At 45.4% G+C, this 17,137-nt stretch overlaps 1 protein-coding gene across 1 annotated transcript; it reads left to right on the forward strand.

The window, feature by feature from the left end:
* Positions 1 to 3,722: 3,722 nt before the first annotated feature.
* On the forward strand, positions 3,723 to 16,985 carry shmt1 (serine hydroxymethyltransferase 1 (soluble)). Its single transcript, XM_034295104.1, has 12 exons — positions 3,723 to 3,838; positions 6,179 to 6,318; positions 7,177 to 7,322; positions 8,845 to 8,960; positions 10,491 to 10,651; positions 12,396 to 12,477; positions 13,369 to 13,581; positions 14,029 to 14,142; positions 14,683 to 14,805; positions 15,567 to 15,683; positions 15,760 to 15,870; positions 16,517 to 16,985. The coding sequence occupies exons 2-12, from the start codon at positions 6,220 to 6,222 to the stop codon at positions 16,687 to 16,689; spliced, it is 1,455 nt and encodes a 484-aa protein (XP_034150995.1). The 5' UTR covers positions 3,723 to 3,838; positions 6,179 to 6,219; the 3' UTR covers positions 16,690 to 16,985.
* Positions 16,986 to 17,137: the final 152 nt, after the last annotated feature.

The raw sequence follows: 17,137 nt of genomic DNA on the forward strand, positions 1-17,137 counted from the left end.
TCCCGGATACGGGCGGCCAAAATGAGCTTTCTCCCCAGGGTGGCTGGGCGATCCCTTAGAGATAGGGTGAGAAGCTTGGTCACCCGGGAGGAGCTCAGAGTAGAGCTGCTGCTCCTCCACATCGAGAGGGGTCAGCTGAGGTGGCTTGGGCATCTGTTTCGGATGCCTCCGGAACGCCTTCCTGGGAAGGTGTTCCGGTGCCGTCCCACCGGGAGGAGACCCCGGGGAAGACCTAGGACACGCTGGAGGGACTATGTCTCCCGGCTGGCCTGGGAACGCCTCGGTGTCCCCCCGGAAGAGCTAGAGGAAGTGTCTGGGGAGAGGGAAGTCTTAGACTGCTGCCCCCGCGACCCGGCCCCGGATAAGCGGAAGATGATGATGATGATGATGAAAAATTTAATTACTGTATTACTTTGATTTTCATCTTGATTTCTATATTAATTGCATAATGAACACCAGTAAGCTTCTGTATGAATTGTATTCTGTTTATTGATTAGAGACCTGCTTAACTGCTCTGCAAAATCCAGTGTAATAAATTAACTGTGTTAGACGGTTCATGGACACCAAGGATAGGCAAATACCTTGGTCAGCATGCCCTGTTCTTAGACAAGACCTTGGTCAGCATGCCCTGTTCTTAGACAAGACCTTGGTCAGCATGCCCTGTTCTTAGACAAGACCTTGGTCAGCATGCCCTGTTCTTAGACAAGACCTTGGTCAGCATGCCCTGTTCTTAGACAAAATCTTGGTCAGCATGCCCTGTTCTTAGACAAAATCTTGGTCAACATGTCCTGTTCTAAGACAAAACCTTAATCAGGAACAACCAAAGGCCCCAGGCCTCAAACTATCTTATCTATGGCCCAGCTTCAGACTATCTTATCATGGGTACAGCTACAGACTATCTTATCTATGGCCCAGCTACAGACTATCTTATCTATGGCCCAGCTACAGACTATCTTATCATGGGTACAGCTACAGACTATCTTATCATGGGTACAGCTACAGACTATCTTATCTATGGCCCAGCTACAGACTATCTTATCATGGGTACAGCTACAGACTATCTTATCATGGGTACAGCTACAGACAGCTCCAAGTTGAAGCTGCAAATGGTTGCTCAGATCAGGAAGTCAATTAACTTTAATCTTATTTTCATGTTTGTGTGACAGCTTGTTTTTATGTATTTTTTTGAGCAGAAAACATTTTTCCTCAAGACATAATATTAAAAGTAAAATCAACAATGTGACTTCAGATCAACTCATGACAATTTGTTTATTCCTTGTACTCTGTGCTGAATAAATGAAATAATGAACATCCATCCAGTCTTCTGAGAGGTTTCTTCAGACTCTTTTCTTCAGACTTTCCTTATTGTTTTCTCTGAAAAGTAGACTTTTCTATAGTATATTCATTATTGATGTATGCACTATTGAACTTTAAATACCATTTGAAATACTCTGAAAACTAGTACATCGTAAGTTTTATTTGTATATGTCATAAGTTATTTGTAACGAATATGACACAGGCAACCAGGTGGAGTGGTTATGCAGAGCATATATTTTAATTCTCAAAAAAGCAAAACCCAGAGGACAGGCAGTTCGGTACATGGGTGATAACAGGGAGAAACTGGTCGGTACACTTGGAAATGATCAAAACTAGAGAATTGCAATAAACGGGCTTAGCCAATAAGCAGGGAGCTAAAAAGGAATTATGTTTATATATTTTTTTTTATTGTTGTTATTTTTATTTGCCAAATGAAACATTACATTGGGGGTATTTCAGAAAGTGGGTTTAGTGAAAAGTTAGTTGATTCTGAGTTGAGGGAAACTCTGGGTTTACAGTTTCAAAGAGCCAGTTCAGCTCTGAGTCAGTTACTATGGCAACATACTCGGTGAAGCTAACCTGCTCGCTAGCAGGTTTTATCCAACTAACTCTAAATTTGGTCTATTCTTTAACTGAAATCTGCTCTCTGAACGTGTAAGACAGGTTGTGTCCATTTCTCGAAGAGCCACTTGAAGCACAAATATTCTGCAGAAATCTCAGATTAATGATTTATTTAAGGATTATTTTGAAAATGTCATATTTTGTATGCCAGTTAGTCTACACACCAATCAGCCATAACATTATGACCACCTGCCTAATATTGCGATGGTTCATCTTTTGCCGCCAATACAGGCCTGATCCGTTGAAGAACGGACTCCACTAGACCTCTGAAGGTGTGCTGTGGTATCTGGCACCAAGACGTTAGCAGCAGATCCTTTAAGTTTTGTAAGTTGCAAGGTGGGGCCTCCATGGATCGGACCTGTTTGTCCAGCACATCCCACAGATGCTCGATTGGATGGAGATCTGGGGAATTTGGAGGCCAAGTCAACACCTTGAACTTGTTATGTTCCTCAAACCATTCCTGAACCATTTTTGCTTTGTGGCAGGGTGCATTATCCTGCTGAAAGAGGCCAAAGCCATGTGTTCTCCAGGTAAGTAACGCACACACACCTGACCATCCACATGATGTAAAAGGAATCGTGATTTATCAGACCAGGCCACCTTCCTCCATTGCTCCGTGGTCCAGTTCTGATGCTCACATGCTCATTGTAGGCGCTTTTGGCAGTGGACTGGGGTCCTCACCCTGACTGGTCTGCAGCTACACTGCCCCATAAGCAACAAACTGCGATGAACAGTGTGTTCTGACACCTTTCTATCAGTACCAGCATTAACTTTTTCAGCAATCTGAGCTACAGTAGCTTGTGTGTTGTATCGGACAACACAGGCCAGCCTTCCCTCCCCACGGTCATCAATGAGCCTTGGCCGCCCATGACCCTGTCACAAGGTCAACGCTTTTCTTTCCTCCACTTTTGATAGGTACTGACCCCTGCAGACCGGGAACACCCCACAAGGGCTGCAGTTTTGGAGATGCTCTGACCCAGTCGTCTATTCATCACAATTTGGCCCTCGTCAAAGTTGCTCAGATCCTTACGCTTGCCCATCTTTCCTGCTTTTAACACATCAACTTTGAGGACAGAATGTTCACTTGCTGCCTAATATATCACAACCACTGACAGGTGCCATGATAACAAGATTATCAGTGTTATTCACTTCACCTGTCAGTGGTCATATTGTTATGCCTGATCAGTGTAGAAAAACTGAGAGGAGATTTTGGAAAATGACAAAGTCCTTTTCTCCAAGTGAACAGGCTACAAAATGGGACGTCTTTGAGGGTCTCTCACGAGGGTTCTGATGGGGATGACGAGTGGATTTCAAAGCAAGTGCATAGGTCTAAACCGAGAGGAGTTTTGGGAAAATACAATTGCTTAAATTACGAGTCTGGTCATGGCAACCCTGGAAATGAAATCGAATCACCAATCAAAAAACTGTATTCGTAAGAGACTGGGCCATCCAACTCAAATGGGTGAAAGTAAAAGATTCAATGACGGATACAATATTGACAGATTTCACAATGCCTGCAACCATGAAATAAATAAATGGTGAAATATGAAATTGTGAAATTAATCGTTACATGTAGAAAATCACCATTAAATGTGTTTCGTGGTTTTCATTAATTCTTTTATTTATCATTTAAATTATATATTTACCTTTGTATTTAATAATATTTATTTAATTAATTCCCCAAAAATCATCCAAACGTATACCTGGGTGTGATCTCTGTGAATTCGTGTCATTGGTCTCTTGTGATCGTTCTGACAACGGGGAAATCCCGCCTCACTGTACAATGATTGGGTGAGAGTTTCGCGGACTTTGGATCTTAGTAAAGTCAACCTGCGTTCTTGTGCAACTTTCACCAAACAACAGATTCCCTACTCTAATAGCTGCTCAACCCATCGACCTGGTGGGTACCGTTTCACGAATTGTCCATGTAAATTGTTATGTATTTAATGTAAAATACGCATGCATTTATTCTACAGCATTGTGACGCTTTAGTACAGATGGTTTTGTGGTTTTGACTCATGCAATGTCGTATTTGTTACATTACAGCCAGATAAAACTTGTTAGCTAGTTAATTTTGTTAAAAATCTGCGGTTTTTAGTTATGTGTAAGCGAGTCCAGTCGGCTTGGAATATCCTGAAGTACTGCTAAAAGTTTTGACAAGTACAGGAGACCGCGTGTCAGAAGACAGGCATCCCTGGACAGTCTACTGTACGGTACTTAAGTTGCGAAACACGAAATTGTTAGATAGTTGTAGTTAGCATCTTCGCGGGAAAATGTGACAGCTCCTGTCATTTGGATCCAAATTGACACGTTAACTTGCGAGTTAGTGTTTTTCTTTGAGATAGACAGCTGACGGTTTAGCTGACCTTTGTCATTTTAACAACATAATAGAAGTCATGGGTCCAGTCGCTGTTGCATCAGACACACACACACGCTGCGCCGCAGTGTCGTGCGCTTGTGTTCACAGCCCTACCAAACTATTTACCAAACTATTTACCAAGCTATTTGAGATGGTTTTGCACAACCTTACACCATCGTCAACCGAGTTCTGATAAAAGGTAGTAACAACTTTAGGAAATGGTTTGCGGTCTGGTTTATCTATAAATACCAGCTAATGATATCCACCATGGTGGTGACCCGACAAAAACCTGACCGCAGTTCAGTCAAGCTGATTGACTACCTAGCATTTGGCCTGTAGCCCTCTCGATTCAGCTTGTCAATAAAAATTGTGAAATTTCCCCTAGGAGTTTCGAAAACCACTGATACTTAGTTAATTAATACTTTTGTTTGTCATCTTGAAGCCTTGAGCAGAAGCTGGTTTCTAGTCTGGTTAAGGTTGTGTAGCTTGATTTAGTGTGACAGTGTATAGACTACTTTCCTGGGTTGTTATGAAGGATCTGTTGTAAAACTTTAACCTGCTGGAACCATCATGTGGTCTGAGCTCAGGAGTTCAACCATGAGGGAGGGGAAGAACTGGGAGGCAGGAGTAGAGACGCGCAGGGCTGGGACGGTGCAGTACTGGACAGACATGAGTGACATGCAGGCCTGCTCTACTGAAACAGATGTACTGTACTACTGTCCTGTTGGTTACCACGTGGCTACTCCACTGTAACAGGTTTACTGTATGGGTGTCCAGTTGGTTTCAACATGGCTACTCCACTATAACAGGTTTACTGTATGGGTGTCCAGTTGGTTTCAACATGGCTACTCCACTGTAATAGCTGTTCTGTCGGTTTCAACATGGCTAGTACAGTGTAATACAGCTCCGGAAAAAATTAGGAGACCACTGCACCTTTTTCTTTCCTTTTCAAATAAATCGAAAAGGAAGGTTTTGAGTGAGAAACAGAAGTGTTAAAATTAAGAGACCACTGCAAATTGAATGCTTCAGTTCCTCACTCAAAACTTTCCTTTTCAACTGTTTGCAGTGGTCTCTTAATTTTTCCCGCAGCTGTAGCTGTCCTGTCGGTTTCCACGCGGCTACTCCATTGTAATAGCTGTCCTGTCGGTTTCCACGCGGCTACTCCATTGTAATAGCTGTCCTGTCGGTTTCCACGCGGCTCCTCCACTGTAACAGCTGTCCTGTTGGTTTCCACACGGCTACTCCAGTGTAATAGCTGTCCTGTTGGTTTCCACACAGCCACTCCATTGTAATAGCTGTCCTATTGGTTTCCACACAGCTACTCCACTGTAACAGCTGTCCTGTTGGTTTCCACATGGCTACTACATTGTAACAGCTGTCCTGTTGGTTTCCACACGGCTACTCCACTAATCGCTGTCCTGTTGGTTTCAACATGGCTACTCCACTGTAATCGCTGTCCCTTTGGTTTCAACATTGGCTAGTACAGTGATCTGGATGCAGGGCCAGGCCTAGGCATAAGCAACATAAGTGTATGCTTAGGGCCCCCGACCGCCGGGGGGCCCTGGACTGCTAGTGAGCCCTGGACCACTAGCAGGGGGCCCCTCAACCAACCAAAATGTTTAGAGATAATGAGAGGCTGGCTCCGTTGCGCCAGTGTGTGCTGAGTGTTCGCATAAAAACCATGTGAATATCAAAGCTGAGGATGTCAGTCAAGTGTCCTCATATATGTTGATATGATTTTCTGGAGAGTCCATATAACCTGGCAGAAACCCAGCCTGATAGCATGAAGGACTACGTAGCAGAAATAAAGCAGCAGAACAGACAGTAAGATGGTCCATGATTGACTCTGTATGTCCTGTGTGTGTCTATATGTTTGTTCAGATCAATAATCTCATTGTTGAGCCTGCCTGGGAGCCTCCATCATGTCTCTTAGCAATGGTAATGGTCACCATGTCAGTCAGGAGGTCTGGGAGTCACACAACAAGATGATGCAGGAACCTCTGTCCACCAACGACTCTGAGGTAGGCAGCTAAACATGGGTGGTTGTCTGGGGCTGGGTAGGTGTCTGGGGCTTGGGTAGGTGGTTGTCTGGGGCTGGTGTAGGTGTCTGGGGCTTGGGTAGGTGTCTGGGGCTTGGGTAGGTGTCTGGGGCTTGGGTAGGTGTCTGGGGCTGGTGTAGGTGGGTGTCTGGGGCTGGGTATTTTTGAGTCTGGGGTTGGGTAGGTGTGTGTGGGTGTGGGTGAGTGGGTGGCCTGGAGCCTAGACATGGAAACAGGATTCGTCCTTTTCCATTTTCCATTATGGAATCTGTGAGAGCTTAGACATCCAATCTCATTGGCTGATCCCTCCTGATGACCTTGCATTACTTCCAATGGGTCATCAAGAGGAATCGGCCAATGACGTTAGACATCCGATCCAGTTGACTACACTGAAATGGCAAAAGGCATGTTTCTCTTAAAGGCAATGTTAGCTCAGTCTGAAATTACCTTTATATTAATTGATTCCCTGCATGCATGTGTGTGTCTGTGTGTTTTAGGTCTAACTATACTCATGGGGACCAAATGTCCCCATGAGTATAGTAAAACCAGAAAAATCCCCATGAGGCAAAAGTCAATTTCCGGCTCAGGGTTTAGATTTAGGATCAAACTTACAATTCATTTTAGATTTAGAATTGGGGTTTCTTTAAGGTCCAGGCGTTGTTGTTTAAGTTTAGGGTTAAGGTTAGGCATTACATCTAGGTAAAGTTTAGGCATAAATGTTACTTTATTGAGGTTAAGGTTAGGGTTAGATTTAGAGTCAAGATTAGGGCAAGGGAGCATGCAAATTAAATTTTCTGGTCCCCATGAGGATAGCCATACAAATGTGTGTGTGTGTGTTAGGTATTTGACATCATAAAGAGAGAGAAGCATCGTCAGACGTTTGGTCTGGAGCTGATAGCGTCAGAGAACTTCACCTCCAGAGCTGTTCTAGAAGCCCTGGGTTCCTGCATGAACAACAAATACTCTGAAGGATACCCTGGACAGAGGTACTCGCACGCGCGCACGCACACGCACACACATGTACAGTCATGGCCAAAGCTTTTGAGAATTACACAAATATTCATTTTCACAAAGTCTGCTGCCTCAGTATATATGATGTCAATTTGCATGTACTCCAGAATGTTATGAGTGATTAGATTAATTGCAAAGTCCCTCTTTGCCATGAAAATGAACTTAAACCCCAAAAAAGAAGGCTTCAGGACGCCCAAGAAAGTCCAGCAAGTGCCAGGACTGTCTCCTAAAGTTGATTCAGCAGGGGGATCGGGGCACCACCAGGACGTCTCCTAAAGTTGATTCAGCAGGGGATCGGGGCACCACCAGGACCGTCTCCTAAAGTTGATTCAGCTGTGGGATCGGGGCACCACCAGGACTGTCTCCTAAACTTGATTCAGCAGGGGGATCTGGGCACCACCAGGACTGTCTGCTAAAGTTGATTCAGCAGGGGGATCGGGGCACCACCAGAGCAGAGCTCAGGAATGGCAGCAGGCAGGTGTAAGTGCATCTGCATGCACAGTGGGGCGAAGACTTTTGGAGGATGGCCTGGTGTCAAGAGGAGCAGCAAAGAAGACACTTCTCTCCAGGAAAAACATCAGGGACAGACTGATATTCTGCAAAAGGTACAGGGATTGGACTGCTGAGGACTGGGGTAAAGTCATTTTCTCTGATGAATCCCCTTTCCGATTCTTTAGGGCATCTGGAAAAAAGCTTGTCAGGAGAAGACAAGGGGAGCGCTACCATCAGTCCTGTGTTATGCCAACAGTAAAGCATCCTGAGACCATTCATGTGTGGGGTTGCTACTCAGCCAAGGGAGTGGGCTCACTCACAATTTTGCCTAAGAACAGACATGAATAAAGAATGGTACCAAAACATCCTCTAAGAGCAACTTCTCCCAACCATCCAAGAACAGTTTGGTGACGAACAATGCCTTTTCCAGCATGATGGAGCCCCTTGCCATAAGGCAAAAGTGATAACTAAGTGGCTCGGAGAACAAAACATTGACATTTTGGGTCCATGGCCAGGAAACTCCCCAGACCTTAATCCCAGTGAGAACTTGTGGTAAAACAAAAACCCACAAATTCTGACAAGCTCCAAGCATTGATTATGCAACAATGGGCTGCCATCAGTCAAGATGTGGCCCAGAAGTTAATTGATAACATGCCAGGGCGGATTGCAGAGGTCTTGAAAAAGAAGGGTCAACACTGCAAATATTGACTTTGCATAAATTTAATGTAATTCTCAATAAAAGCCTTTGACACTTATGAAATGCTTGTAATCATACTTCAGTATACCATTGTAACATCTGACAAAAATATCTAAAAACCCTGAAGCAGCAGACTTTGTGAAAATTAATATTTGTCTCAGTCTCAAAACCTTTGGGCATGACTGCACACACAGCTTGTAGACACCAAGACACAGAGAAATGTGAAACACATTTACCACCCAAACTGCTGTGTCGAAGAAGAGTCACCTACAGTGTGTGTTTGTGTGTGTGTGTGTGTGTGTGTGTAGGTACTATGGTGGTACAGAACATGTGGATGAGTTGGAGCGTCTGTGTCAGAGAAGGGCCCTGGAGGCCTACAGGCTGGACGCTGAGAGATGGGGTGTCAACGTACAGCCTTACTCTGGTAACACACACAGACACACAGTCTGAAACACACAGTCTGAAACACACTGTCTGAAACACTCTGTCCCCTTCAACACACAGTCTGAAACACTCTGTCCCCTTCAACACACAGTCTGAAACACTCTGTCCCCTTCAACACACAGTCTGAAACACTCTGTCCCCTTCAACACACAGTCTGAAACACTCTGTCCCCTTCAACACACAGTCTGAAACACTCTGTCCCCTTCAACACACAGTCTGAAACACTCTGTCCCCTTCAACACACAGTCTGAAACACTCTGTCCCCTTCAACACACAGTCTGAAACACTCTGTCCCCTTCAACACACAGTCTGAAACACTCTGACCCCTTCAACACACAGTCTGAAACACTCTGACCCCTTCAACACACTGTCTGAAACACTCTGACCCCTTCAACACATAGTCTGAAACACTGTCCCCTTCTACACACAGTCTGAAACACTGTCTCCTTCAACACACAGTCTGAAACACTGTCTCCTTCAACACACAGTCTGAAACACTGTCCCCTTCAACGCACAGTCTGAAACACTCTGTCCCCTTCAACGCACAGTCTGAAACACTCTGTCCCCTTCAACGCACTGTCTGAAACACTCTGTCCCCTTCAACACACAGTCTGAAACACTGTCCCCTTTTACACACAGTCTGAAACACTGTCTCCTTCAACACACAGTCTGAAACACTGTCCCCTTTTACACACAGTCTGAAACACTGTCCCCTTCAACACACAGTCTGAAACACTCTGTCCCCTTCAACGCACAGTCTGAAACACTCTGTCCCCTTCAACGCACAGTCTGAAACACTGTCCCCTTCTACACACAGTCTGAAACACTCTGTCCCCTTCAACACACAGTCTGAAACACTCTGTCCCCTTCAACACACAGTCTGAAACACTCTGTCCCCTTCAACACACAGTCTGAAACACTCTGTCCCCTTCAACACACAGTCTGAAACACTCTGTCTCCTTCAACACACTGTCTGAAACACTCTGTCCCCTTCAACACACAGTCTGAAACACTCTGTCCCCTTCTACACACAGTCTGAAACACTGTTTCCTTCAACACACAGTCTGAAACACTGTCCCCTTCAACGCACAGTCTGAAACACTCTGTCCCCTTCAACGCACAGTCTGAAACACTCTGTCCCCTTCAACGCACAGTCTGAAACACTCTGTCCCCTTCAACGCACTGTCTGAAACACTCTGTCCCCTTCAACGCACTGTCTGAAACACTCTGTCCCCTTCAACACACAGTCTGAAACACTCTGTCCCCTTCTACACACAGTCTGAAACACTGTCTCCTTCAACACACAGTCTGAAACACTGTCCCCTTCAACGCACAGTCTGAAACACTGTCCCCTTCAACGCACAGTCTGAAACACTCTGTCCCCTTCAACGCACAGTCTGAAACACTCTGTCAGTCTGTCTAGGTTCCCCTACTGACTGTCAGTCTGTCTAGGTTCCCCTACTGACTGTCAGTCTATGTAGGTTCCCCTCCTGACTGTATGTCTGTCTAGGTTCCCCTGCTAACTTTGCGGTGTACACTGCCATCGTGGAACCTCATGGTAGGATCATGGGACTGGACCTTCCTGACGGAGGTCACCTGACACACGGCTTCATGACCGATAAGAAGAAGATCTCCGCTACGTCCATCTTCTTTGAGTCCATGCCTTACAAGGTAGAAATACGCTTCATCATGATGTCATTGTGGTCAGCCAAGGATACCTCCACGGGTGGTGTCAGTGATTGGCCAGATGGTGCCGGTGATTGGCCTGATGGTGCTAGTGAATGGTGATTGGCCAGATGCTGCTTTCCAATAGATATTGAGGATATTCCTCTGAATACTATTGGTACACAGGACACAAACGCATTGACTTGGATTGTTCTATTAAAGGATGGCGCTTATTCTAACCCTAGGTTCTGTTGGTCAGAACTGAGGTGGGCCTTGACATCAGTTGGTGTATTAGTCATGGTTAATGCAGTGGCATTTCTTCAGGCCAATACCTCACATGTTAACCTGTGCGTCTTGACTTTACTCTGGTTTTAATGGCCCTCATTTATCATTCTTGCGTAGAAACGGGCGTATATGTTGGCGTAAGATTTTGCTTACACTCCTCTCATCGCCTGATTTATGAAACTGTGCGTACCTTTAAAATCCAGGTGTACGCAACACCTTCCCTTGATAAATGCCGCGGACGAAAACGATCGTCATTAGAATAACACGCCCCTATATATTCAAGTCTCCGCTTCCCCCACGCCCTCATTTTACGCCATGGACACACGGAAGACGGCAAAAAAGAGAAACTTCTCTGACGTGGAGATTGAGACGATCACCAGGGAGGTAGAAAGAAATAAAATTGTTTCATTTGGCAGTTTAAAAAGCGGAATAAAAGATGAAGATGTGATGTGGAGTACCATTCATTCACATTAATAACTGCATGACAATTTGTAATATTCGTCTTATTATTTCATGATATTTATCAATGACGTTTATTGTTATTTAGAAGAAGAATGTCGTTATTATTATTATTTCTATTATTGTCTAAAAGAAGAAGAATGTCATTTTTATTATTTTGTCAGTCTGAATTATATTTTGGTAATTCAAAGCCTTTTATTACTGAACCCAGTCCGTGCGCAACTGCCGGGCCTAACCCTGAAACATCATGTAAAGCGCACAGACTCGCATCTGAAGGAATACATATAAGTCAAATGCTTTGGTAAAGTCACACAAATGAAATCTTGAAGTCCATGTTGCACAAAAATAAACACTGAAGTTTGTAATTATGTTGTTGTTTTTTTTTACAGTAGGTCATAATATATCACATCTTTTAGTTTGTCAGTGCGTTAGGATTTTCTTTTCTGCGCTGTTAAGGTTTCATTTCTCTCCGCCATGTCCATGTGCAATATGTTGTTGTCATCCATCCACCAAAGATCACTCCAAATATAACTATTAATACTGTTTTATTTTCAGTTTACATCTCAATGCACTGGCATAACATCTGTGCACGAGGGAACAGCAGCAGGGGCTGAGTATACGGCGACCAATTTTTTGCTTGAGACAGGTCAAAATAAAAGTCCCGTCTCTTCACACATGCGCACAATTAACTCTTGCACAATTTTGGGTATACAACAGTCAGTATCATAATTAAACAACATAACATAAATGATGAGAACATATAACTCAACATGCGCATTTCCGCACTAACTCAAAACGTGCTTACACCACCTCCTGAGCTGGCGTAGGATTTGAGAGTGCTGTACGCCAACGTCCTTATTGATAAATCTCAAAGTCACCGTGGTTTTGGGTGTACGCCAGGTGTACGCTGGAAATTTGGTGTACGCACTTTTGATAAATGAGGGCCACTGTGTGTTAATCCAGATGAATCCAGACATTAGTTTGATGTTAATCTGTGTTAATCCAGGTGAATCCAGACACTGGTCTGATAGACTATGACAGACTGGAGGAGAATGCCAGATTGTTCCACCCCAGACTCATCATTGCAGGTAACAGACACACTGACAGATACAGACACATTGACAGACACACACACACTGACAGACAGACACACACACAGGACAGACAGACACACACACACAGAGCAGTGAGATAGAGATAGAGTCCAGGGACAGAACGTTCTGTATCTTCCTATATGGAGTAACTGGGGTGTCTTTCAGGATCCAGTAACACAACCTCCCCTGAACATTTTTATTTTGGGACCAGTATCCAAGACTCGATGTTTGTTGAAATCTTGTCTTGGATTTACATAATTTTACATAATCCTTGAACACATCTTGACCAAAAACATTATATCAGAATGTGTTTAGTAGAATGTTTCCAAAACAATGCCCATTTCTGGGTAACATCCAGTTATTGATGCTCCCAATATTTTTGGTAAGCCTTGTCCCTCTCATTTATGTTTTGGATGAGACACTTGCACAAACACACGCAGGAAAACACAGAAACAAACAAACACACACACAAAAACACATGCATAGTGGATGTTGAAGCGCTACAATAGAGACAGACTGTTCTACTGCATCAGAGAGACTGAGGTGTTCCATGAAGCAGTGGAGGAACGATGTGATGAATCAAATATTTGAGTGGCGTCAAAAACGTGTGAACTCTGACAGCTCCAATAGAAACCCATCATTTCCACACAAGGATAATGTGTGAAACGGTAACACTGCAATGGTGTGAAACGGTAACACTGCAATGGTGTGAAACGGTAATACTGCAATGGTGTGAAACGGTAACACTGCAACGGTGTCAAACGGTAACACTGCAACGGTGTCAAACGGTAACACTGCAACGGTGTCAAAAGGTAACACTACAACGGTGGAAACTGCAACAGTGTGTAATGGTAACACACCAAATGTTCTCTTCATCCTCCCCAGGCACCAGCTGTTATTCCCGTAACCTTGACTATGCCCGGCTGCGTCGTATTGCCGATGACAACGGGGCTTTCCTATTGGCTGACATGGCACATATCAGTGGGCTGGTAGCGGCCGGTGTCGTCCCGTCTCCATTCGAGTACTGCGACGTGGTCTCCACGACAACACACAAGACGCTGCGAGGTTGCCGCTCCGGGGTCATCTTCTACAGGAAGGGTACGAGGGGTTCTTACAGGAAGGGTACGAGGGGTTCTTACAGGAAGGGTACGAGGGGTTCTTACAGGAAGGGTACGAGGGGTTCTTACAGGAAGGGTGGGGGGAGTTCTTACAGGAAGGGTACGAGGGGTTCTTACAGGAAGGGTACGAGGGGTTCTTACAGGAAGGGTACGAGGGGTTCTTACAGGAAGGGTACGAGGGGTTCTTACAGGAAGGGTGGGGGGGGTTCTTACAGGAAGGGTACGAGGGGTTCTTACAGGAAGGGTACGAGGGGTTCTTACAGGAAGGGTACAAGGGGTTCTTACAGGAAGGGTACGAGGGGTTCTTACAAGAAGGGTGGGGGGGGGTGTTACATGACTGGTAGGGGGGTGTGTTACGTGAAGATTGCGTTCATGGGGATGTGTGTGTGTGTGTGTGTTTGTGCATGTGTGTGCTCAACCCCTCCAGGTGTGCGTAGTGTGGACGCCAAGGGGAAGGAGACTCTGTACAATCTGGAGTCTCTTATCAACCAGGCCGTGTTCCCTGGTCTACAGGGAGGACCCCACAACCACGCTATAGCAGGTAGATATATACAGGCACCTACACAGGCATCTATACAGGGAGGACCCCACAACCACGCTATAGCAGGTAGATATATACAGGCACCTACACAGGCATCTATACAGGGAGGACCCCACAACCACGCTATAGCAGGTAGATATATACAGGCACCTACACAGGCATCTATACAGGGAGGACCCCACAACCACGCTATAGCAGGTAGATATATACTGGCACCTACACAGGCATCTATACAGGGAGGACCCCACAACCACGCTATAGCAGGTAGATATATACAGGCACCTACACAGGCACCTATACAGGGAGGACCCCACAACCACACTATAGCAGGTAGATATATACAGGCACCTACACAGGCATCTATACAGGGAGGACCCCACAACCACACTATAGCAGGTAGATATATACAGGCACCTACACAGGCATCTATACAGGGAGGACCCCACAACCACACTATAGCAGGAAAGATTGGAAACTTAACTGAAATCACACTAACCCTCATAATAAACCATGTGTGTGTGTTTGTGTGTGTCCGTCCAGGTGTGGCTGTGGCCCTAAAACAGGCCATGACCCCAGAGTTCAAGGCGTACCAGCAGCAGGTGTTGTCTAACTGTCGAGCCTTGGCAGACGCCCTGATTGGACACGGATACAAGATTGTCACTGGTGAGATCACTTAAAGGACGAGACGTGTGAAGGCCAGCCGCCATGGGCCTCCTGTGGGCAATTAGCATTTTTGGGCGGCCACGATAACTGACTTTTATCTGCCGATAATATGTTTCATTTTTATTAAGGGACGGAAAAACAGATCAGATTGTGCTCCAACTGATAAACAGAAAAGGGGGTTTGAGTATTCTTAACAGCCAGGCTACTGTACTAAACAGTTTCTCAGCTGGAGGTTGCGCTCAATATGCACACAGCAAGTTAGTGTTCATGTGTATTAAACATTGTTGATGTAACGTTGTACTTGTTTTTCTATTAAAGACAAGTGTTCACTGTTCAGCGGAGTAACGCACAGGTTGCGTTACTAAGGTAACCTACTTGCTGGATTGATGGCTGGCTAGACAATACCACCGCCCTGGTGGCTGCATAGCCAACTGACATCAGCAGTTTCTTTCTAAGCATTACTTCCAGTGTGCTGGCCAGGGTAGGCTGCTCTTTCACACTGTGAGCTGAGTTATGTTCACTTACCAGCTTGTTGAGGGGTCCAGGAGAACCACTGTTAACTCTTCATAATAAACATTGGCTCTTCATCGTTGGAATACGGACTGAGTACAATTATGGCTAACTGATAAATGAATCTAGTGATTTGGTTGTATTATAGTTGTTTGAATTTTGTATGATTGTAATATGGTTGAGAGGATGTTGTGTGGTTACAATCCGGTTGTATTATAGCTGTGTTATATAGTGGTTTTACTGTTGCCCAGGGGGATCTGATACCCATCTGATTTTGCTGGACCTACGGCCAAACGGGACCGACGGAGGGCGGGCTGAGAAGGTTCTAGAAGCAGCTGCCATCGCCTGCAATAAAAACACCTGCCCAGGTATTACACACACAATTTCACAAATCACACAATTTCTGCAGGATGCCTGTAAATAATGTGTGTTGTTTGTGTGTAGGTGACAAGAGCGCATTGCGTCCCAGCGGTCTGAGGTTTGGTTCTCCTGCTCTCACCTCCAGAGGAATGGTGGAGGACGACTTCAGGAAGGTTGCAGAGTTCATCCACAGAGGTAACCCCTGAAGCAGTAACCCCTGAAGCAGTAACCCCTGAAGCAGTAAACCCTGAAGCAGATATACCTACGGACACCCACCGGACAACGTCACACCCAAACAACCACAGATCTTGAGATGTACTTGATTAGACACTGCTTCAGAGTGCTTTGCATAGTAATGGGGATGTGTCACCCACCTGGGTCAAGGACGATGGGCGGTGTTTACATAGTAATGGGGATGTGTCACCCACCTGGGTCAAGGACGATGGGCGGTGTTTACATAGTAATGGGGATGTGTCACCCACCTGGGTCAAGGACGATGGGCGGTGTTTATAAGACCCCGCTATGAGGTGGAGATGTGAGCAAATATGTTTTCAAATTAGGAATGACAGGGATGCTCAGATTGCATGATGGGACAAGGACAAGATTGGAAACGGTTGCAAAATACACAGTTTAAGATGATTGTCATGAGGTCTTAGTGACCAGATGGGCCCCCGTTTAACGTCCCCTCTGAACGACGGCTTCCTCCAGGGGGCGACAGAGCCTCCCTCCACATTGAATCACAGGTCTGCTTAGGTTCCACCTTGTCAGCGGGATTTAAACTGGCAACCTTCTGGTGACCGGTGCAACGCTCTAACCCAACACACCATCTGATGCTCTCCAGGTATCCAGATCACCCTGGACATCCAGTCCAGCCTACAGCCCAAAGCCACCCTGAAGGAGTTTAAGGAGGCCCTGGCTGGAGAGCAGAAGCACCAGGAGCGGGTGGCCGAGCTGAGAAGGGAGGTGGAGGGCTTCGCTGGGCGGTTCCCCATGCCCGGCCTGGAGGAACTGTAGAGGGCAGGGCCACAGCCCCTGTATCTGAAAGATAGAATGCCTTGGTCTATACAGCGCCTTAACCAATCATAACCTTCAGAATATGTGGGCTGTTTAGCTATTGGTCCTGACAGAATTATGACTGTGACATCACTGCAGGGTGATAATGGCACTCTTAAAGCAGTGCATTTTCTAGAATAGGGGGTGTTACTTGGGATCAGCCTGAAAAAAAGTGCTTCAACTGACGGTTTCCTCCTCTGCAGTAACAGGCTCTGCAGTCTGCTCCATGGTCCTGTTTGATCTTCTGCTTTACTGTATCTTCAGACCAAATGACAATCTGCTGTTCTGATTATGTAACATGTTTTGTCTAATTGTTCCAAAGACTCGAGTAAAACTCTGATATGGAACAGCCCTGACTACGGCCTGTTTATTACCCAAGGACTCCCGGAACACTAGTTCCTGCTTCCTC

Source organism: Esox lucius, chromosome 11 (assembly GCF_011004845.1).
Source record: "Esox lucius isolate fEsoLuc1 chromosome 11, fEsoLuc1.pri, whole genome shotgun sequence".
Classification (NCBI taxonomy): domain Eukaryota; kingdom Metazoa; phylum Chordata; class Actinopteri; order Esociformes; family Esocidae; genus Esox; species Esox lucius.